Below are 24,459 nucleotides of genomic sequence, written 5' to 3'. Positions count from 1 at the left end.
TGTGTATTACGATGATTGTGCTATGGTTATGGATATGGTCTTTCTAAATGCTTTGTATCTACTAGATACCACTACGTAGGGGCAAGTGTACCCCGTCGTATCATGTAATAATCCGGTTAAGACCGGGTATCGAATCCACGGGATTTATAATTGCAAGTATTAAACGACTCGGTTTTATACGTTATTTAAGCGGTGAATACCTTAAGGTTGGTGTGAGACACAACTACAAGCTACTACTAACTATGTTGTGAGGCGAATTTATATAACGAAACTCTATGGAGTGATGTGAATGCGATAAGTTATAACTATGACAAATGATGACTTCTAATGTTTATACGGTTGAAGGTTTGCTCGTGCAAAGACGACTACGTGTAGTATAACCGACCCGTGAAGTACTTAGACTACGTGGTTCCTAGTCAAGGCGTGTCTAATGCTTGGGACCAGAAATTAGGGCCCGTAAGTTCCGTGGCTTGTCAATTCCTACGGTTTCCGGTTTGTCACTTCCGGTAAGGCAACACCTATATGAATCCCTAAAGATAGCCCGAATGGCGTCGGAAATCGCGTTCTCCTACACAATTGTCAATTATGAATGTCAAAACAAGTAACAAACATCAACACATATATAGAAAAGAAGATTATGAATCATAAATTATAAATATGGAAAGTGTAAATATGAATTACAAACAAGCCTAGTACATATGATGAGATCAAGCTAATTAGCAAGTGTAAAGGGAAGAATCCACCCTCGGAACTAGCTAACCGGACTCAAAAGCCGTCTCTAAGGTCTTGAATGGTGGAGCTCTCGAGCTTGGTGTGCGAAGATGGAGCGGAACTTTGGTGAAATGCCGGGAGCAACAGACAAGCTCTCGAGATGGAAGAGTTTAGTTACACAAAGCCTAAAAACAAACCTAAACTACAAATAATCAAAACAAGTATAGTTTTTGCTCTCTCTAGTTGTGTGTGTCCAAATGGGGTTCAAGAGCTTCCTATTTATAAACATCAAGCAAAGGGCAAAGTTGTAACTTCACAAGGAACAAGCATGGAGCAACATTATTTGGTGCAGAAATCCCATGATACGCCCCGCGTAAGGTTGCCTATGCCCCGCGTAAATGCCCATTCCGTCAGAAATCTCCTGCGTGTGGACCAATTCCATGTCTAATTGTCTCAAACACGCCCTGCGTAGCTGGAGTACGCCCCGCGTGTTTGAGTCTCTGAAGTTTTATTGCTTGAATTGGAGCTTTTACGCCGTGCGTGGTTGAAACACGCCCCGCGTTAAATGAATCTCTGAGCTTTTATCATTGAAGAACTGCCTGATACACCTCGCGTATATGGTGGTACGCCTCGCGTACCAAGAGTTGACTCAAGGAGACAATGCAGTCTGACTTTCAGGATTAGGCCAATCATTTCCGACATGTGTCATACGCCTCGCGTAGGGTGGCATACATCCCGCGTATGCTGAGTCAATTCCACATGGCGTCTGTGGATAAGGCAATTATTGCTGACACCATGTTTCACGCCCCGCGTAAGGGATGATACGCCCGTATTTGAGTGGATTTTCACTCCTTGGTCGTACCTGAAATACAAATCTTGTGAGCCGAGTTAGCTTGACGTTTTTATTTCCTAAACTAATCAAAAACACGAAAAATTAACTGAAAGTACGAAATTTATTTTTATTTCTTTATTTTATTAAAACGCTTTATTTTTATGGTTAAACTCATTTATTTTATCCAAAATCAACCCGTAAATCACGCTAAAAGATAGGGGTAAAATACCTCTATCAAACCTCCTCGGACTTTAAAGTTTTACTTGTCCTCAAGTAAAAGAAATCGAAAGACAAGGGATTGAGAAAATTAAGAAACAAACCGAAGGTTGGTTTTGCCAAGTGCGTGATTTCAAAGTTACGGTTTTATGCAAAGGTTTCGGTAGGTACCTACGCAAACAATTGAGTGCAAAACTTATTTGAAACCTCCATGATCAAGATTAATAGGCAATATTAACGGGGTTGATTATCTTTTGAGAACCCGATAGTACCTCACCAAGGGATTTCGCTCTTACGCTCAATTTTAGGTGGGTTGGTGTTTTGGCACTCTTCTTTACACTTACTCGAGATCATGTTGAATTTGCATTTGCGTCCGGGTTTTTCCTCCTAAAATATGGTTAGGCAACATTAAAAATGAACCCGGAGGGGGGTTGTAATGTGGGTGGCTTCTTTAGTGGTTAGTTTAAAGGAATTCGAGTTCAAGAGATACCGGTTTGTGATTGCACCGTGTTTTTGTTTGTCCCGGCCTTGGCAAATTTTACAAAATATACTTCAAAATTGCTCGGGTGGAGCTTGAGAATGCCTTTTTATTTTTATCGTATCCTTTGTTTTGATAGAGGCACAAAAACAATATTTTGAAAACTTATGGTGCTCATTTGCTAAGGTCGTGACTTATTTCGGGTAATTTGGGTGCAACTTGATTATGTCGGTATTTGAACAAGAGGAAAAATGGTTAAATGTTTAAAAGGGTGTTAACAAAAAGGTTGGTTAATAGGCTCGAAGGGGTTTCCTAATGTTCAATGAAAACGAGAAAAATAAATTAAGAAAAATTAGCCTAAGTGGGTTCGGTTTATCATCTATTGCCTTTTTACCAAAAATAAGTGTACTTAACCCGGTATTGGATGCAAATTCTATGAGTCGAGTGAAGTCAAAGTTCTCGAAAAATTGTGAAAGAATTAGAGTTCTCGTACGAACTCTTTTAGGCTCAAAAAATATCTCACAAAAATTCGGGTTTAAATTGTGTACTATCAAGTCTTCGCTAAATTCTCAACTATCCCGTTTTTATTGCCTTTTTAAAGTTCATTATGGAGATAACATTTGGGTTAAGACTCAATGCCTTAGTTCAGTACTAACCTAAGCTTTGCACAAATTCCCTAACTTTAAGACCAAGACTAAAATCTCTTAATTGAATCATTCCTTTATGTTCCGACGCTTTTATTTTTGACGACAAATAACGGAACTTTAGTTAATTTCCGAAGGAGGGATAGCGTGTCGGGAAAATTTTAAAGAGTCAATAAATGAGTTTAATTATTTTGATGTTATTAAATTTTTATTTTTGTTTTTTGGTAGTGCAAACCAAACTAAAAGTGCGGGGTTGCACGGCCCTCCGCATTATTTAAAATGACGCCTATTCCAAGGGCGTCGCAAAAAGAAGTTAAAACAAAAACAAAAATAAAGTAAGGAAGGAAAAGAGGACCCTCAGTGGTCAGGGGCCCTACGCGAGGCGTGCCCAGGGGGGCGTCTCGCGTAGGGTAGCGTTTTTAGTGCGTTTTTAGTCAGAGACTCAAATACGCGAGGCGCAGGAACAGGGCGTTCCGCGTGTTTGAGTTTCTGAACTTTTTAAAGCATAAAAATGATGGGTACGCGGGGCGTACCATGGGGTACGCCCTGCGTGGTGTTATTTTAAACAATAAAAACAAAAATAACGAAAGCACAAAACACAAACGGAACTTAACGATTTTAATTAGAAACAACATCGTACATTAAAAACATAAAAATAACATAGGAAATAACAAAAGAACATACATAAAGAAAACATAAAAAAGAAAAAAACGGAAACTATGGTTGTGGTGGAGGCGGATTGCCATGGATGTTGAAGTGGGTGTAGAAGGCGTTGGTGAATGCGTCAAAGTTAGCCCTATCCGCTTGCCTTTGAGCCTCGGAGGCATCGAAGCGAGCATCGAGGGCATCGAAGCGGGAGTCGAAATGAGCCCGATCCCGACGTTGGTTATCCTCCAAAATATCCAACCGAACATAAAGAGAGTTAAAATCATGGAGGGGTGGAGGACTAAAATTGAGACCCATACTCGAGTCAGTCACCTTCCGTATTGGAGTGGGCCGCCCCCGAAGTCTCACCTGGACCGGAGGTAGAACGGTTGAGCTTTTTGAAGGCGTTCTTCTCCACGGGCCGAGGCAAAAGGCTCGGGAGGTGGTCCAAGGCAGCTGCACCAAGAGCGGTGAGGGCGAAGATGGTGATGAGGTGGCCAAATCCGAGCTTGGCCCGCTTTCGGATGGGTGTGGAGTGGAGGTGAGCGGCCACATGGTAGGCGAGGTAATAAGTGAGCCCATTGGCACAACAGTAGAGTGCCAACAGTTCGTGTTTGTTGACCTTAGTGGACTCGGACTTCCCCGAGAAGTAGAATGAGATGAAACGGTGGAGAAGTTGGAGGATAGGGTCCCGGATGAGAGATGGGCGGAGGTTGGATATATCGTAGTTTTCGGACCCGGTGATGGAGGTCCAATACTCGTGAGCGGAAACATCATTGGGCCATTGGGAGATGCCCCCCTCCGCTTGGTGGGTGAAATGGTGTTGGAGCCATTGAGTGTCAATGGAGAAGGGGCGGTTGTGGAGGCGGAATGTGAAGAGGGCGGCTCCGGGGACGTTGTTGGAGGTGAGGGTGGTGAAGAACTCCACCACAAGTGATGGGTACACCTTTTGATGTGTAGTGTAAAGCTCGTACCAACCGAGGGCATGGAGGCGAGCTTCGAAGGGAGTGCCGAGATCATAGTGATCAAGCATGCTCTGTTGGATGTAGGGAAGCTCTTTGATAATGGAGGCACAAAGATCTTCGTACCTTTGGGCTTCCTCCTTGGTTAGGAGATGAAAAGGAGCCCGATATTGGCGGGTGAGTGGTGGAGTTTCCTCCCGTTCGGGAGGTGGAGGTGGTTGTTGGTTTTGTGCGGAACGGGAGGATCGGGCCCGAGTGGACCATGGAGGGCGTATGTCGGCGGCTCTTTTTCGTGCCATGGCAATAGTGAGGAATGGAGAAGGATAGAAAGAGTGGGAGATGAGTGTTGGGGAAGAGTTGGGGTAATGAGTGAGGAAAAAGAAGGGAAAAAGGAAGGATATATATAGGAGGGAAGTGGGGATCCAAGTGAAACTCGGATCCCTAGGAGGGGTACGCGCGGCGTGAAGAGGCCACGCCACGCGTATCCCACCTCTTGAGCGCTAATTACACAATAGGGGCGCGACACGCGGGGCGTACATGGGGGTACGCCACGCGTAGTGCACCTCCTACCTTTTTTGATGGAAGAAAACGGCAGGGACGCGGGCGTACAAGGGAGTACGCCGCGCGTAAAACGGAATGTGAAAAATCTTTTTCGGTTTTTTTTTAGATGTATTTTGAATTTTTTTTTGAGTTTTGATTTATGATGTTATTAATGAGGTGTTAATGTTTTTATGGTTTTTATGTTTAATTAATGTTTTTGGGTGTTTTAATTTTGAAATTAAGAGGGTAGTTAATGCAAATTTATTGTGGAGGGAGGTTGAGGATTTGAATTTGAAAGGATGGAAGTTGATTGGATGGAAGAAGAGGTGGAGTGGAGAAGTGGGAAAGATTTTTGGGGAAGAGAAATGATGGGAGGTTATGAAGAAAAAGCTGCCATGGGGAGTTGTGATTCACAACTCCCCGAGGATACGCGCGGCGTATCCTAGGGTATGCCCCGCGTGTCCTCTACGTGGCATTTATTGGGATTAATTTTAAGATACGCGGGGCGTATGGGGTTATACGTCCTGCGTACCTTAAAATTTTTGGATTAATGTGGGATTTATTTTTCTTTCGGTTTTATAAAAATAATAGAGACTAGGCTAAAAATAAAAATTAAAGTAAAAATTAAAACACAAGCGAAAATAAAATGTAAAACAATAACTCAAAGAGGAAAAATTAAAGAGAAGAGAAAAGAACAAAAATTTATAATACATATAAACAAAAAGGTTCGAGTAATTCAAACCAATGCTACGTTTATAGTCGAAGTAGCTCGACTTTCTCATGCCGCGGCTTAAGGCAAGATGTCCGGGTTAGAACTTGACAGGTCCGAACTTTTATTATTGAGGAGCGTTATCACCTGTCCGGATTCCCTATTCTTACCCCGCGGGTTCTGTTCGGTGTTTGCCGGGAGGGTTCCTAGTGGCCTTTCTTGTTGTTGACGGTTTAGGTGGGCCACCTGGCGGCTAAGATCCCTGCAAAACACTTCGCTATCGGAAAGACGGGTTAAAATGTCCTTCAACAAAGACGTGACCGATTGGTCGTGTACATTGTTAGAAGGTGAAGCGTTCCTATTACCAGGCGTGGCTTGTGATTGCCCGAGCCCGTTTTCCCGAAATTCCTACTCAAAGCCGGATGGGGGCCTCAACACGTTATTATTATTGCCATATGACAAGTTCGGGTGTTGGTACCGAGGCCTCCATCCGCCGTTATTATTATTATTATTGTGGTGAGAATAGGAGTTCGGATGGGAATTATACCTTTAGTTGCCTCCTATATAACTTACGTTTTCGGCATCGCCGGCGAAAGGGCTACCGGTTTGGCAATTAAACGCATCATGGTCTCCACCACAGTGAGTGCACATCAGGACCTGCACACTTTTATTGAGGCTCAATTGGGTGATCAACGAGTCAAGTTTCTTGTTCATTTCTGCTATGGAGCTTTTCGGAGCCTCTTTCTCCACAGCGAACGTCTGGTGTCGCGACGGGCCGGCAAGCCGATCCTCTTGCCATTGCACACTTTTCCTTGCGAGCTCATGAATGAGCTCGTAGGCCTCACTAGCTGACTTCCGAAATAGATCCCCACCTGCAGCGGAATCAACAGTCGCACGGTTAGTGGGGGTTAACCCATGGTAAAAAGTGCTTACCAAGTCGTGCTTCGAGATGTCATGGTGGGGGAAGTTTCGGAGCAACTTCCGGAACCTAGCCCAAGCTGCGTGAAGGGCCTCGCATTCCAACTGCCTGAAGGATGTGATATCGGTCCGTAACTTGACTGTTTTGGACGGCGGAAAATAGTAGGAAAGGAACTCCTTTTCGAGCTCCTCCCATGACGTGATGGATCCCGCCTCCAATGAGTGTAGCCATTCCAACGCCTGTCCTGTCAATGAAAAAGGGAACAATTTCAGTCTCATAGCCTCAACGGGAACACCATTTTGCCAAGAGGTATCGGCACACATAAGAAATTTATCTAAATGCTCGTTGGGGTTCTCATGGAGTTCCCCTCCGAATTGACCACATTGTTGTATCAATTGGATCATTCCGATCTTGATCTCATATGTGTTGGCCGGGATCATGGGGGCGACAATGCCATACGATTTTGGGGGCGATACGGAGCAATGATCTCCATCATCGAACGCGTATCATTGCCCCCGCGGATGTTGTTCACGTGCGGCCTTTGGTTTCCGTCGGGCTGGTTGACCTCGGCGTTGAGATTTGCCATCCTCTCTTTTCGAAGCCTACAAAGAGTACGTTCAATTTCGAGATCAATAGGAATAAGAGGATCACTCCGAGATCGGGTATGCATAAAATAAGCGAAATAAAATATAATATTGACAAGAAAAGAATGTTGTTAGTAAAAGTATATATAAACAATTTATACAAAAAGAATGCTTAAACTAACAATAAAACGTTTTTGTCTAATATTGCAAGATGTTATAAATCCCCGGCAACGGCGCCAAAAACTTGATGCGTGTTTTCTAGTAGGTGTCGTATTTCCTTACGACGAAATGTGTATTACGATGATTGTGCTATGGCTATGGATATGGTCTTTCTAAATGCTTTGTATCTACTAGATACCACTACGTAGGGGCAAGTGTACCCCGTCGTATCAAGTAATAATCTGGTTAAGACCGGGTATCGAATCCACGGGATTTATAACTGCAAGTATTAAACGACTCGGTTTTATACGTTATTTAAGCGGTGAATACCTTAAGGTTGGTGTGAGACACAACTACAAGCTACTACTAACTATGTTGTGAGGCGAATTTATATAACGAAACTCTATGGAGTGATGTGAATGCGATAAGTTATAACTATGACAAATAATGACTTCTAATGTTTATACGGTTGAAGGTTTGCTCGTGCAAAGACGACTACGTGTAGTATAACCGACCCGTGAAGTACTTAGACTACGTGGTTCCTAGTCAAGGCGTGTCTAATGCTTGGGACCAGAAATTAGGGCCCGTAAGTTCCGTGGCTTGTCAATTCCTACGGTTTCCGATTTGTCACTTCCGGTAAGGCAACACCTATATGAATCCCTAAAGATAGCCTGAATGGCGTCGGAAATCGCGTTCTCCTACACAATAGTCAATTATGAATGTCAAAACAAGTAACAAACATCAACACATATATAGAAAAGAAGATTATGAATCATAAATTATAAATATGGAAAGTGTAAATATGAATTACAGACAAGCCTAGTACATAGGATGAGATCAAGCTAATTAGCAAGTGTAAAGGGAAGAATCTGTTGGTCCCTTATTTAGTTGCAAGTATAGTTCCAAAGGGGGGGTTAGGAACTATTTAAGCTTTTTCCAAACTTAGGCAGACTTCTTTTACTAAAGAAAAGGTTTGAACAGCGGCGCTGAGTAAACAGCAAGATACTGGCTTAGTCAACGGGTGACTAGGTCAGTTTTTTAGCTTGAGTCAGGAGATAGCACTTAGAGTCTATTCCTGAGCTCTTACGTTTTAATGCGCACAACTCAACTTGACCTCTTGACTTGGTCAGTTTTGATTGTTTCAGCAAGGCTAAGGGCTTGTAACTAGGTTGATCAAAGAAAAGGGGTAAATCAGGCTCAAAGGGGCTTATCTAGTGGAATTGGTAAGGGATTTTGGCTTATAAAAGAAAAGGCTAAGTTCACAATGGGCTATACCTAGATTGCCTAATCATTTCATGTTCAATTATAACACAACATTCAACCAGTATTGGATGCAATTCCTATGAGCATAATGACAATAACTGTATCCCACACCTAAGAGATCAATTGTTCCTAAAAATGAGTCTAAAATATTGACCTTTAGGCTCTAACTCACAATTTAGGGGTTATTTGTAACAATCATAGCCTCACCTAACGAATCGTTCCATGTCAATCTTAGTTAAATGACACTCTTTGGAGACTCAAATGTTGTTCACAAGTTTTTGCATGCATCAATTTCAACTGAGCTTTCAGACTTTTAGGGCACAATTTCAACTGTCATGTCAGGATTACTAGATGCATCAAAATCAACTGCCTAGGATTTTTTTATTCCTAAAAGCTAATGGCAAAAACAGGAAAAACACAAAACTCAGAAATCCTAAAAACTAACAAGCAACACAAAAACTCAAAATTCCTAAGACATGCAAAAGGTCTAAACGCAAACGCACACACACAGCCAAGAAAAATACATTAAAAGTAAAAAAAACATGCATCAAAATGGAAGAACTCCAAAGTTTTCTATCCTATTGCATCCTCCCCACACTTACGATACACATTTATTCCAGAAATGCAAAAGCAAAGTGCTAAAAATAAAAATAGGATAGAAATACTCCCTAGGGGTGGCGATCCATCCAACCCCGAATATCACTCGCCAAGCTGTTGAAATCTAGGCGAAAATCCTGGAATTCATAATTGAGTGCCCGGATACTCGCCCTATTCTGTTCACCCACAGCAATGGCCTGCTCCAGCCGTTCCTCGAGTTCACCAGTGTAACTCGGTTGGTAATCCTCATCCTCACCCTCCTCCTCCTCAGAACTTGTTGCCATCACATCTGCTGCACCTGTTCCAGATGAACTGGCTCCAGCTGTACCTGCCTTATAATCTTTAGTCCACACACCAGAGTTGTGAATAATGCCTGCTCTATTCAGGTAAGATTTGTCAAGCAATAAGAATGGAGTGGAGGGTCTGGCGTCTAATTCCACGTGAAGATCCTCTAAAAAGGCCATTAGGCTAATTATAGCCCCAAACGGGAAGGCAGACCGCTTAGTAAAGCGGAAATTAGCCATTTGGGACCATAGGACGTGGGGCATCTGAGCTGGATGACCCTTTTTCATACACTACAACAACAAGAGGTCCATTTCCGTTACCTTGTCAGCCTCCCTTTGACCATTCAGGTTAAACGAAATCCACTTATGCATTAGACGGTCCATTGGGTCCGCCAAACTTGTATTAGTGGTTGTTTTCTTGCTATAACGCAAGTCTCTCGATACTTCAGTAAAGTATTGGTTGTGGGATAAGTCTCGTTCCCACTCAGTGATATCGGCCTCCTTGAAATCGAAGGCCTGATTCATATCCTCCTCAGTCCAAACGCACCCAATGTTATTAAGGCGAAAATGTAAAGTTTTCACCCCATTGGCGTCTCTCTCCAAGTTCAAAGTCGTATAGAACTCTAAAATAAAAGAGGGAGACAGAGGCCGACGGAGCCTATCAATCACTAACCAACCCATAGCAGACATAAAAGCGTGAACATGCTCATGAAAACCACACTGGTTCAACCAATCCCAATCAAAAAATCGAGGGATTGCACAATCATATTTCTTGATTTTCCGGAAAAGTTTACCCTCATCCACAGACTCTAAAAGGAAGGGACATTTATACCTCTGTGACAGTGGGCTTGGGTGGTAACGGTTTGCGTTTGGTGCCGGGGTAGGAGGATCTACAATTCGTGCACGAACGGTGCCAGGGATAGGCACCAACTCTTCAGGGAGTGTGTCGGTCCAGCGATGGAGACGACATCTTCATTGATCTTCCATTGAATCTACAAAAGAACAAAACAAACACGAGCAAAATAATGTACAACAACAACCAAAGTTAGATATCAAAATCAAACAAAAAAAATGGAAATGCTAAAAGAAACAATTAAGTAAGATTGTCCAATAACAATTCCTAAGGCTATCCCCAGACATTGAAATTAGAACAATGTAAACTTACTTAAATCACCTAATTAGTAAAACAAAATCTCGAAAACATAATAAGTGAAACATGCAAATCCCTAAATTGGGAATAAAATTAGTCAAGTTTAGCATCAAAAGTCCTAATCAGTTCTATCCACATCCTAAATCAAATCCTAACTTTGAAACAAGAACCCATACCTAAACATGCAAATCTAAAACCAAAATAACCCTCAAAACACTTTCCAATTATCAAAATCGAGTTCGAACACATAAAATCCCTATAAACTCTAACTTAATCAAAATCCCTAAGTCAACCTAAGCCAAATCAAGCAATAAGCAAGAGAAAACCTAGAACATGTAAAAACCCAAGTCTTCCAGGCTCAAATCAAGGAACCAACAAACAAAAATCAACCAAAATCACTAAAATTAAACTGAAATAAAACTTACCAACTGATAACCTTGAAGAGAAAGTGGAATGAAAAGAAGAAATGGGGAGGAGGAGAGGTAGGAGAAGGTAATGGAGTTGGAAGCCTTAAATAGGTGAAGTTGGAAGGGAGTTTTGGCAATTTAAGGGTTGGGAGATGAATAGGTGGGAGTTAGAAAGGTGAAAGGGTAGGAGTTGAGGAGATGGAAGTGAGTTTGGCATAGAGAAAGAAAGAGAACAAAGGAATTTGAAGAAAGAGAAAGGGAATGAGAGTTATGGTGGTGGTAGAAGGTGAAAATGGTAGGAGAAGGTGTTAATTAGGGTTAAAATGGGGGGGGTTTTGGGGATTGGTTCGGCCAATCCCCTTAAATGAGCCGCCCAAGTTAAGCCTTGGGTGGCTCGTCTCGTCGAGACACTATATGTCTCGACGAGACACCGCAGCTGGCAGAAATTCCGCCGCGGTCCTCCCAAGACATCTCGTCGAGACATCCCATGTCTCGACGAGACACGGCCTTGTCTCGACGAGACACTACTTGTCTTACCGAGACGAGGCGCAAATCTTCTCTTCTCTTTTTTTTTTATTATTAACTAAACCATTTAACCTATTCTATCTTCTCCTCCATCCCACTTTTGGGCCTTTTCCCTTGGTTCTAGTTTTGGTTCTGGTCCTGCTGAGCTGGAGGAGCTGCAAATCCTAGTGGTCCCAGAGCTGCTTGGTTGTTGGACCAACTGAACCCTGGATGGTTTTGCTTCCAAGGCGTGTTGTACGGCCCAAACTGTTTGATGTAGTTCACAGACTCAATGACCATCAGGCACTCTGCGTTCTTGTGCCCGCCACTACAAAGTTCACACTTCGCCACTACTTCAGGTTTCTGAAACTGAGCCACCAATAGGCCCATCTTCTCAGTCAATGCTGTAATCTGTGGATCAGGTTCTGCAGATGTACTTGGGGCAGCGACTGCAAACACTCCCCTCCTCTGCCTCGGCTTCTCTATCTGCCAATGTGCACTCCTCTCAGCCAGCTCCTTTACCAGACTGTAAGCTTGAGCTGCCGTCTTGTTGAACAGATTAACTCCCGCTGCGGCATCTAGTGAAGCTCTGCTAGCAGAAGTGATACCTGAATAGAACAGGTCAACAAGATGGTGCACCTCAAAACCGTGGTGGGGGAACTTCCTCAACAACTTTTGAAATCTCTCCCAGGCCAAATGCAGGTTCTCGCTCTCAAACTGCCGGAACGAAGTGATGTCGCTCTTGAACTATGCAGTCTTTGATGGCGGGAAGAACTTGGCCAAGAATGCGGCCATTGTGACATTCCAATCCGTTAGAGAACCCGGTGCTAGTGAGCTCAGCCAGTCTGCAGCATCGTCCTTCAGAGAAAATCTGAACAGCTTGATGAAGACTTGTTCAGGTGTAACATCTTTGTACTTGAAGGTGCCACAATACTCCATAAATTTGTTGAGGTGTGCATTGGGATCTTCATGGTAATCCCCGCCAAACTGACTCGAGTTCTAGATCATCTGTATCATTGCCGGTTTGATCTCAAAGGAAGACACCGTGATCTCGGGATCAAGGATGCTTGAGGTCGCAGCCGACCTCTTTGCCTTGAGCAGCGCCATAATCAACCTTTCTGCCATTTGTTCCTCTTCACAAACCTCCTCTGGGATTGTTGTGTTGAAGTTCTCGTCGGTTCTTTGTTTAAGCAGGGCTGCCTAGCGTTCTTTCCTTAACCTGCGAGAAAGACGATCTATATCAGGATCAAACCGTAATGGAGAATGACTCCAAGAACGTCGGTTCATGGTAAGCTAAACAAACAAAATATACCAAAAAGTAAACTAATCAAAATTTACAATAGTCCCCAGCAATGGCGCCAACAACTTGATGCTCGTAAAGTATATAGCAATAAATAGGACAAGTGTATCCTATCGCAACAAGTAATACAGTGCTTAAGCATGAGATCGAACCACAAGGACTACTAACCTAATTAGTTTAATTAATTGGCAACCTATCTGTTTAGCAAGGTAAAAAAACAGTTTGCTTTATAAACTAATAAAATAAAGACTAATCTTGGAAAGCAGTAAACAGAACTAGCCGCAAGCTGGATTGTGGTCAATGGTCGTTACAACCTAGAAAGGGGAATCCATTGGTTAATTTCCATGAATGAATTTATAGGGGTTCAGGTTTAAGCTCGACTAAAGATTGAAGGTAATTGCCCTAAGTGAAAGACTAATGTGATCAGTATTGCCCTTCCTATTCACATGCATTTGGGTGACAGCTTGATTAGGCATATACCCTAGGTCATACAAAGCATTAGGTTCTTTGGAAAATAAGGCTAAAGCCGTAGCCCAGCCACAAAGCCTCATTCCTAGTGGTCTCTAGCGAAGTCAGTTTAATGCAAATTCGGTATAGATGATTCCGTGGTCAAGAATCAATCTATCTATTATCTAGCTAATGTCAGGGTTACAAGCATTAGGCACATTATATACATAAACACGCTAGTTGATCATTATCAATGCTCATTCTAGCAATTAAACCTGTTCCTAACATCGCCTAGGCATAAAGTATGCATAAACTGATCGAATCAAAAGCTGATTCTCAAACCCTAAACCCTAAACATTCATAGCAATTCAACCAATTTCATCCCCATCCTAGATTGGATGGGGATTAGTTCATAGACAAACTCATCACAATGATAATGTAAAAGGGAATAAATGAAGGCATGCTCTGATTAATATGTAAATTAAGATAAAGGGAAAGAGAAAGAATTTCTAAAACCCGTTGTCTGATTACAGTATAAACAAAGCTGGTAGATCCTCCACCCGTTGAGCTGTTCTTCAATGAAATTAAATCTAACTACGAAGTTTTACTGAAATCTAAAGCTAAAAGTATGTAAAACTGGTACAAGAAAATAATACGGTGTGTAATCTCCCGAAGAACTGAGTTAAGCTGCCAATTTATAGTCGCAGGCAACCAACCTAGGTTTTCCGAGGGTAAAAATGTCTTTTCCACGCTGAATAAATGTTAAAAGGCTTTATGCTCGAGTTTCCAGCTGGGGAGAGGCGTTTTTGCGCCTCTCACGCCTCGTCTCGTCGAGACAGAGGCTGTCTCATTGAGACGAGTGGCTGTCTCGTCGAGACAGCCTAGTGTCTCGGCGAGACAGTGCCTGTCTCGGCGAGACAGACCTGTGTCTCGACGAGACAGGCAACCTGAGGGGCATAAGGACCGGTTTTTTCTCTGTTTTGGTCCTTGGGCTTCCGAATTTCACTCTAATGGTCTCTGATGAATCCCAAAAATGCTCCGACGGTCCCTGAATTGTCCGGAATTGCTCCATAAGGCTCGGGTCTGGTTCGAGAATGCTCAAATAGGCCTAAAAACACTTGAAAACACAGAAAATGCCATAAATACTCGAAATTACTTATTTTAACTAAAAGCTAACAAAACGATAAGAAAACTGAAAGGAAATAAAGCGAAAATAAACTAAAAAAGGTCTAAAAACCCTATACAAATGGGAGCTATCAGTGGGCCCATAACCCAGAGGTCCCTAGATTGAAACTAGGCTCTGGTATAAAAGTGGTTTTTTTAGTATTTTATATTTTAATGTTTTCTTTCTTTTTTCATATTTCAATGTATGATCCAGCTCTTAAAGGTGCAAGGTCGATGCATATGCTAGCTGGAGTTGTTGAACTCATAAATCCTAATGATGTTGTTAGAACCGGACAAATAAGATATAGTCCCGATGATAAGAAAAGAATTTGAAATACAAATAAAAGAGTTATTTAATCCAAAAAAGTAAGAGCCCTCATAGTAGCCCGACTTTCTTAGTAAGAAAACATAGCGAACAAAAGAGAGGAAAAACTAGAATGGTAATCGACTATAAAGAACTAAATAAGAAAACAATTTTTTAAGGCTATTTTTTACCCTATAAGAGAAATTTACTTAATAGGCTATCAGGAAAGAAGTGGTTCAATAAATTTGATCGTAAAAGTGGATTCTGACAAATTAAGTTTACTAAAGAATCTAGACCTTTAACAACATTTAGTGCACCACAAGGACACTATGAATGGATTGTGTTACCTTTTGGTCTGAAAAATGCACCTCGGATATTTCAAAGAAGAATGAATACGATATTTAGAAAATTAAATGAATTTTGTGTAGTTTATGTGGATGATATATTAATCTACACTAATAATATAGCAGAACATTTACAACATCTAGATGGATTCATAAAAACGGTCAAACAACACGGAATACTTTTATAAAAAAAGAAATCAGAAATCTTTAAAAATAAAATAGAATATTTAGGATATATCATAGATAGTGAATGACTACAACTACAAGACCATATAGTAACTAGAATAGAAATTTTTTAAAAAAATAGATACTAAGAAAGATGTTCAACAATTTCTAGGAATAATAAATTATGCATTAGATTATATAAAAGATTTACCAAAATTACGACAACCCTTGCAAGAGTTAATTAAGAAACATAAACCATTTGAATGGATGACGACTCATACTAACACTATAAGAAAAATAAAAGAAGTAAAAGTTCTACCAAAATTAAGACTGCCTAAAGATAATGATCAATTAGAATTATATACAGATGCTAGCGATATCGGGTGGGGAGCAATCCTCATAGCATGTAGAAAAGAGTATATAGATAAAGAAACTCCTTTAATATGTGGTTATAAATCAGGAACTTGAAACCCATCAGAGAAAAATTATCATATTAATGAGAAAGAGTTACTAGCTGTTAAAAATGGAATTAAATTATTTATGTATCATTTGTTACCCATAGAATTTATAATAAGAACACATAATACATAGGTAGGAGCATTTATCAGAAATAAAATAGATCATATACCAGAACTTAATAAAAGAAGACATTGACAAAGTTTTTTCAATTGTTATAATTTGTTGTTAAACCTATTTCTGGAAAATGAAATATCTTAGCTGGTTTTCTTAGCAGGAATGGAGACAATTTTCCAAAGAATATCAAAAATCAGAAATCAAAATCGCCAGATGCTGGCAATGATCTGAAATCATGAGAATTTTCTGGGCAACCTTGAGGAAGAACTCATGAAACTCCAGCCTCAGAATAATCAGAATATAAGAACTTAATAAAAGAAGACATTGACAAAGTTTTTTCAATTGTGATAATTTTGTTGTTAAACCTATTTCTGGAAAACGAAATATCTTAGCTGGTTTTTTAAGCAGGAATGGAGACAATTTTCCAGAGAATGTTAGAAATCGGAACCGACAGATGTTGACAGTGATCAGAAATCATGAGAACTTTCTAGACAACCTTGGGGAAGAACTCAGAAATTACAGAAGCATATAAGAACATCATGAAATTTTTTACATATAAGAAGAGTCAAACAGTATACAGAGCCATTAAGATGACCAAATACCCTGGGTATATATGTTTAGAAGACTGCAGTCCAGATGTTGTTCGAAAATTATTCAGATATGGATTTCTGGACAAAGTCATGATTGATGAGAGCCTTCATAGTATTTCAAAACTACCATCCATAATACCTAGATCTATTGACGAGCTCAGATTGAGATTTGAAAGAGGAATTTTTTGTGTTCAAATCCTTGATGCTGCTATGGATTTAGAAGGGAAACCCGTAATAATTGCTCAGATATTCAAACTAATAAAAAAGACTAAGATTGATGTAGACAATTTAGACCATCAATGGGAAATCCCATGCAAAATAGAAAATTTTAAATCTTGGTTAGGAGAAAAAAGAGCACACATAATCTATACGATCAAATGCAGATTAGAAGACTATATTAGAGATAAAAAAAAAAGTTGCTATAATAGCTAAATCGAACCATGGGGAAGTCAAATAAATAATAACCATTAATTATTTAATGGAAATGGCTGACGAAACAAGTCAGCAGATTTTGACCGAAATGCATACGAAAATAATGGATAAGAAATATAAACACAGTTCAGCAACATTGGCCTATTATGAATCAATATATGGACCAAGAAAATCATGTCTAATTAGAATTGAGCCCATAAAACCTAATCCCATGAGAATTGACTCCATAAGACCCACAGAAGAAGCCCATCAAGGAAAAAATGAGGATCCATTTGCTTAGAAAATGAAATAGAAATGTATAAGAAAAATAATAACGATGTGACAATAAATAAGAATGAGGTGGCAACAAGATCAACATGTGGCAAGAGATGAAGATATTAAAAAACACGTGTCAAGATGAGAAGTATGAGGTGGAGACATTAGAAATTGGTGGTAAGATGTAAAGCATGAGGTGAAAAAGCAAGATAAGAAGAATTAGACAAGTGTAACCTAAATTTTTGAACTTTTAACTTTTATAATGTGAAAAATGATGTAATCTTTCTTTTTGTAATTTTAAACTTCCATATTGTGCATATATAAGGAAAAGACATCTAATGTAAGATCACGGTTTGCTTTGAGCAATAAAAATTTTCTTTCTTTCTTGTATGCTATGGCTTTCTAAACTCCCCTTTTAACCTTCATTGTTATTAAATACTCAAGTTTAGCCTACATATAGCATATTAGTTTGAAAAGATTAAGAGTTATAGAGCAACAATAGATATCTTCAGAAGAACCCAAGATGTGTGTCGAGATGCTGGAACACAACCATAACCCGTGATGATGAAGAAAGGGTGCTAGACAGAGTTCAGAAATCTCCACTAAGGATTGCTTCGAAGCGTATACTTGAATTAATCTAACTCTTGTTCTAATTAAATTAATTTGTTATATTTAGTTAAACTTTAATATATTATGGATGTTAAATTTCATTTAAAAAAGTTTACATCAACGTTCTTTTATCCTCCTATCCTGCATACATTAGAAAAATCTTCAGTAGATAATTGGAGGTTTCGAAGTTATTACCTTTACCTTTGTCGTTCATAAAATCTTAGGAATGGGACTTTTCTCATTGGTCTTCCAAAGTTGATCATCAATTAGTTAAACTCAATTTCCCAATCATTTGTTTGTTGCTATATGTGCCTTCTATGGTTTTCCAGAAATGAGTTCGTTTTTGTTTAGATACCTCAAATTGATCTGTCAGTCTTAATTAAGCTTGATTTTTTTTTATGATTAATTAAGCCTAATTGCTGCAAAAGATTTGGGTAATTTCGTTTCTAATGCTACATGGCGCATAGGTGATGGAAAATTGATTTTAATTTTGGTTTGCCTAATGAAATGTTTCTTATTAGGCCTGAGATGCATCTGTAACGGTTCTTTTTAGAATTAACACTGAAATATATGATTGAATTCTCAATGAAAAATTAATCCACAATCAGATAAGCATGAAGCCAAATAGTACTTTATGCTAAATTACATTGTGATCGGACACGGACACGGACACGAATCCTTGTAAAGAGCAGAGATATCATCAACTGTTCTTGCAAGCTTACTCTTTACCTCTGATATTTTAGACTCCATATGCTCCTTATATTTTGATACTGCATCCACCACTGCAAATAGTTGCTGACCATGCATCTGAATTTCCTCTTCCGTTTGTTCTATTGTTTCCTGCAACTTTTCTTTTGAGCTCTGAACAAAACAAAACCGGAGAGATTTTTTAGATTGTCATTCTAATAAATATAATATGAAAACAAGGACATACCTTCAGAATTTCTGCTGCTTCTTTTTCCAAAATATCCAAGTTATGACACTCCATTTCAACATCGTCTGCCAGCTTTTTAGCTTCCATCAAATATCTATTTGTATATTCCTCTGTTTCTTTTCTCAAATGATCTATATGAGCTTCCATCTGACAAAGGATTGTTTTGCAATTTTATAAAAATCATCAAGATTGTAATTGACAACAAAGGAAAAATATTATGATTCACTCAAACTAACTAATTAGCTAAACCTTGCACAAAAAATGCAGTCATTAAGGTCAGCAACACAGTTCATTCAAGGATAACACTAGGTCTAATTGATATTCTACTTATAAAACATGAGAATGAAACGGTTCCAACTGTTCATAGCTCTTCAAGAACATTTCCATGAAACAGCACAACGGTTTTATCTTAGACATTGGTCACCTAGTATATTGAAGCAGCTCAAACAAGCCAGTGAATTAGTCATGCAAAGGATTTGTCTCAGACAACAAACACCTAAGTACGTTCCAAGAAGTAAAATATTATAAAAATTTCAAGCCAGTTTATTAGGTATGCGCAATTGTTTTTCTATAAAATAACTGGTAGGAAACAAGGATTGGTTATCATCCAAACAAGGAAATATAAGATGGAGAAAAACTTGTAGAAAACATAAAAAGGCATGCTGAAAAGAAAGAATGGAAAACAAGAGGCCCCTCATACTGCATAGGCAGCTCGTGTTATAGTACCATCAATGTTATCTATTGTTAAAAACTATGATCCTAGTGAGAGGTAGTGGATGCAGATTCAGTGCTGGATCAATTAACACATTGCCCAAAGATTTGGAGAGTTTACAATGAGAAGGGGATTAGACTTGAGTAGAGGTGATTGAAGGTTAGGATAGGCTGGTCTGTACGAAATAAATGAGGGCTGGAAGGCTGTCTGCTAGGAGTCTTGTTTCCTAGTTGGTCATTGGTGCTCATCTATGCCTACCAGTTCTGTTACTGTTCAATTGTTTGAATATATACCAACTATTATCATCTTCCTCTTCTACTGCTTTGAGTGTGTTTTCTCTTATATACTAATGCTTCAGGTATGGTTCCTTATCATCCACACTGGCAATAGGAACTGCCAAGAAAACAACATAGGTAGAGAAACTCAAAGGAAATAACAATATTATAGACACTTTAGCACCTAAGGCCAAATGGAAATGGAACAGCCGCAAAAGAAACTAACAACCAAAAGTTCATAGTGATTTCTGGAGCATTTTCATTCACCTCAATTTGACATCGTATTACGACTTGGCTTCCCTTACAAAATTATATCACAGTTACCTTTCCTTTCAACTCTACAAATCAATTTTGAAAACAGTTCCTTTTTAGCAAACCTGCAATAATCACATAATGATTGGGTAGCCTAACTAGTAAGCTGCCAGCCTAAGTAGTCATCATCAATTAAAAAAAAAAAAAGAGCCATGAAATAAAAAAGCTTTTCATTTCTGAAGAAAAATTTCATCACATGTGTGAATTTGATTCTTTCTATATGCTTTTCTGTTATGCACATACAGTATCCATCTTTTTGCTCAATTGGACATAATATTTGGTAAAAACAAAAAACTACTACAACAAGAAGCAAAGAGTTCAAATATGTAACCACATCACATTTCAACAATAGCCCCTTTTCACTAGCACAAAATCCATCAATTGCAACAGTTTATGCAACAGAAGATAGAGAAAGATAGAGAATATTTTAAGAAAAGTTTACGTATGACTCATAAGAAGTAGATAGCACATACTTCGTCAGTATGAGATTGAACTGCGGCAGTCTGATTTCTTTTGTGCTCAATCTTAGCAGTCAATTCCGAAGACTCTTTTTGAAGTGAAATAAACTCTTCAAGTTTTTCCATAGAGCTTCTCTTTATCTCATCAGCAAAGGATTGAAGCCCAGGCTTAACTATAGACTTATAGTCAATCCCCATGATGTCAGCAGGTGTAGCCCCTTTGGGATTCAACACATATTGAAAGCCATTTCCAAGCTTTAATCTAGAGAAATCAAGACGAGAGCACGAATTTCACATGCATGTTTGGAACAAGACATTAGCATCATAACAAGTTGAAACTATAAGTTCCTGGAAATAAGCATATAGTTCACGAAAAAAAATGTATAAACATTAAAAACGTCATATTACCTCCTGCACAGATCACCTGAACACTTTATCATGAACATTGTGTAGTTTACCGGATTACAAAGTACTCAAAGGCCATAATAATGAAACATGGTCAATTACTAAAATAAAATTAGACAACTATTTCGAAGTTATAAGGAGGTAGTGAATAATGATTTCTAATGACATAGACTACGAGGCATGACTCCCCTAGCAAAAAAGGGAACTCGTGCATAGACAAAACAGTTTGCCAACATAGAAATTACTGAGTGAACTCTCCAAATATCCTAATAAAAGAGCACAGCATTCAACCCCTCAAACATCCACCATTACTATTGAAATTCTAGCTTCCAGGATTTAACTAATGAATGTTATGAACCAAGCTTGCTTTATTTCATGGAGCAGTTTTCAGAACTACACGAGCATTGTAATCCATACATATGCGTATCATGTTCCACTAAACAAATTAAGAAAATGAGAGAAAGAATTTAAGAAAACAAACCTCCTAACGGCCTGGTTGCACTCCATTGCAAGGGCCTCCAGTTCCTTGAACTTTATTCCAATATCTGCATCAAGATTCCATGTTTTCTCCTCCCACGCGTTCCTTGCAGTCTCTGCCTCTTCAATATCCCTTTCCACTGCCTGCAACTCCCTCTTCATTCTATCGGCATCCCTTGCATTAAAGCTTTGCTCGTCCACCCTCTTTTTCAAATCATCATTCTCCTGATCAATCCTTTTTTTCTCCTCCACCTTGGTCTCCAATTGTTTCCTTTTCTCCTCCAGTACCTTCTCCACAGCCTCAATACCTTGATTGTGATGTGCAATTATAGCATGGAACTTTCTCAAATCCTCCTCTAACAAACTCCTCTGATACTCCAACTTCTCCCTTTGCGTCGGCCCAGCCTTCAGCGCCTCCGCTTTTGCCCCAAGTTCATTAAAATTTGCCTCCAAAAGCTTAACACTTTCAAGCACACTATCCCTTTCTTTCTCCAGTTTGACCATGAACTCTCTATCCAATGCATCCACCGAATCATCATCTCCTCGGATATAATTTAAGTAACTTTCGAATGCATAAACAAGCATACTGTTTTTCTCCAGAAAGGACCTCGAATCGGCCGCTAAATGCTCCTTATACTTGGCGATCTGAACTAGCCATTCGATTATTGCGAGAAATGAAGGCCAGTTGTGAGGAGTATTAGGGGCACGAAGAGTAGATTTGTTGAGCTTGGCGTGACAATTCAAGGACTTCAAAATTATGAACAAATCGTCCTCAATTTTGGTGGAGGGAAAATCGAGTTTTTCGAGGAGGAATTCGATGACTTTGGTTATTTCCTTGGCGGAGGAGATAGGATGAGTTCTCAAAGTAACAGGAGAGGAACGGGTGGAAAGGTAGTCGTTGATAGAACGAACTAACGACGCTTGGTGGGCCCTATCAGTGTAGAGCTCGGAGGATCTGCCGACGCCGACAGTGGACGGTCGGCTGCTAGCAAAACTAGCATCTGAGTCGCGGGAGGTGTTGGCACCAGCAGTAGAAAATGAAAATTGGCGGCGGTCCGGGGTCGGTTGAGGATTAAAGGAGTCCGCAGGTCGGCGGCGAGTGCTGGGCCTCATTATCTCCGGGGAGGAATTGTAATCTCTGTGTGAGATTTAGAGTAGAGTAGAGGTGCTGTTTGTGATTTGTTAAAAGCGTTTGTGTTTCCCGCTTCAGCAATGGGAAATATTTGGTCAGCCATATTACATCAAATTTGAAAATTTAAAGCCCAAGACCAGCGAGTCAGCTGCATTTTTTGCCCATTTTGAAATCCAATTCCTTAAGATAAAGGGTGTAAAAAATACTATCAACCCTTGATAGTTTGTAACTATTTTTATTTTTAACCGTCTAAAATGGTGTAATTTTATTCTTAAAATGTGATTTTTTTTAGAATTAACTGATATGTAATGCAGAATAAGAAACAAAATATCTGTTTTTATAATAATGTCTAAAATTGACCAAACTTACCAACATTAGACGTGAGGGGTAAAATTGTTCATAACTGTCAATGTTATGGCTATTTTTGCACCTTATCCCAGTTCCTCATTAAAAGGCCTTATATTATTAACCTTCTTACAAAGGACATAATGGTCTTTTAACATCATTGAATCGTATATAAGGAATAAATTTGTAAAGGTACATGGTTATTTTTTCAGCACTTATAATATTCAACACTTAAAATACAGTATTTATTTTTTCAATACTTATTTTTCATTTTTATCAAACAACACCTTATATAACAAAATTGCTTATTTAACCAGAAAAGCAAAGAGATAGAGAAATTTATAAATAAAACATTAAATGTAAATCCCACTTTTTAATTTTTAATTTGTTAATTCTAAATATTTTATATTAAAATATTAATTTAGTCCCACAAACTTAAAATGATACATACTGTAAGATAATTGTGTCATATTAAAAGTAAAATTGAAATTCTAGCGATATGGCAGAATAGACACATCACCTTACAATTATAAAGCAATTACAAGATAACTTTATAATAAATTAATATGTGCTTTAATATATTATTTTATCTGATATATGTTGAGACACAATTTCCACATTCATTTTATTTATGACAAAAATATTAAATTAAATTAATATCTTCATAATTAATAACACATTAAATATAATGTTGATTTACTCATACTAATGTGTTTGTTGAAGTGTTTGATAATATAAGCATTAGTTCAAATATATTGAGAATGGGCCTTAAGACTTAAATCCAAGCCCACTTCACAAAGGCTTGTGAAATAAAGCTTCAGCCCAGTGTTTAGAAGGATCTAAAAGCCTTCCAATTATCTCAAAGATAAGATCATTTCCGGAAGACAAGAATCAAGCCACGTTGGACAAGATCAACAACGCTGGACAATACAAAGTTGACTTCTGCACAACTGACATTGCTCATACCAGATAAGGAAAGTTTCAGAACCACATACGGCTTGTCTCCTGGTCAACCTGGGAACTTGGCCTGATTTGGCTAGACCAAGAAGTCTGCCTCAGACCAACTCTAGAGAACAACGCAACAAACAAAGACAACGGTAAAGGATAGAATATCATTGGCTGTTGGCACTAGCATTTGAGTACTGAAAACGACAGTCGAACGTTTTCCCTCTCAATGGTTATTTTGAATTTCGAATTCAACCCGGCCTCAAGTGTCAACTATAAAAGGTCTATCATTTGCAACATTGGAACTTGATCTTCAATGCACAAAAACTCTGAGTGATTATTCCTTGAAGTTCCAAGCAAACAAAAACAAAGCAAATCAAGAACTGTTTACACACACCTTTATATCTTTCTGTGTAATCTTTTCTTTAAGTTCATTCAAAGTGTTCTTAGATTAGAACAAAATTATCAATTCTTTAGAATAGCTCATAAGCTCTTTTTGTTCGATATTTAGCAAACAGAGTTAGATAGTTCGGAGTGTAGGATTATAGAGGAATGTACTCTATGATTGATCAACAGCTATTATAAGGGTTTGTGCTCTATCAGAAAGAGCTCAGTAGTGGATTAAACCTCAGAAGATGAATTTCGAGAACTGGATGTAGGCACGAGGCCGAACCAAG

The 24,459-nt window shown here is 39.1% G+C and overlaps 1 protein-coding gene across 1 annotated transcript; it reads right to left on the bottom strand.

The window, feature by feature from the left end:
* Nucleotides 1–18,318: 18,318 nt before the first annotated feature.
* LOC136227828 (kinetochore protein NDC80 homolog) lies at nt 18,319–22,584 on the bottom strand. The gene is made up of 4 exons (XM_066016593.1): nt 21,365–22,584; nt 20,494–20,740; nt 18,722–18,868; nt 18,319–18,648 (listed from the first exon to the last, which is right to left on the bottom strand). The coding sequence occupies exons 1-4, from the start codon at nt 22,471–22,473 to the stop codon at nt 18,430–18,432; spliced, it is 1,722 nt and encodes a 573-aa protein (XP_065872665.1). The 5' UTR covers nt 22,474–22,584; the 3' UTR covers nt 18,319–18,429.
* Between the last annotated feature and the right edge of the window lie 1,875 nt (nt 22,585–24,459).

This window comes from Euphorbia lathyris, chromosome 4 (genome assembly GCF_963576675.1).
Source record: "Euphorbia lathyris chromosome 4, ddEupLath1.1, whole genome shotgun sequence".
In the NCBI taxonomy this organism is placed as follows: Eukaryota; Viridiplantae; Streptophyta; class Magnoliopsida; order Malpighiales; family Euphorbiaceae; genus Euphorbia; species Euphorbia lathyris.
This window is presented reverse-complemented; position numbering and strand designations above follow the sequence as displayed.

Bases quoted from the DNA above. Each gene is read 5' to 3' on its own strand.
- LOC136227828 (XM_066016593.1), bottom strand. From the start codon at position 22,473: ATGAGGCCCAGCACTCGCCGCCGACCTGCGGACTCCTTTAATCCTCAA. The intron at 20,741-21,364 runs GTTTGTTTTCTT...TGATTTCTCTAG, and splicing joins TGCAACCAGGCCGTTAGGAG to ATTAAAGCTTGGAAATGGCT. The intron at 18,869-20,493 runs GTATGTGCTATC...ATCCTTTGTCAG, and splicing joins TTCAATCTCATACTGACGAA to ATGGAAGCTCATATAGATCA.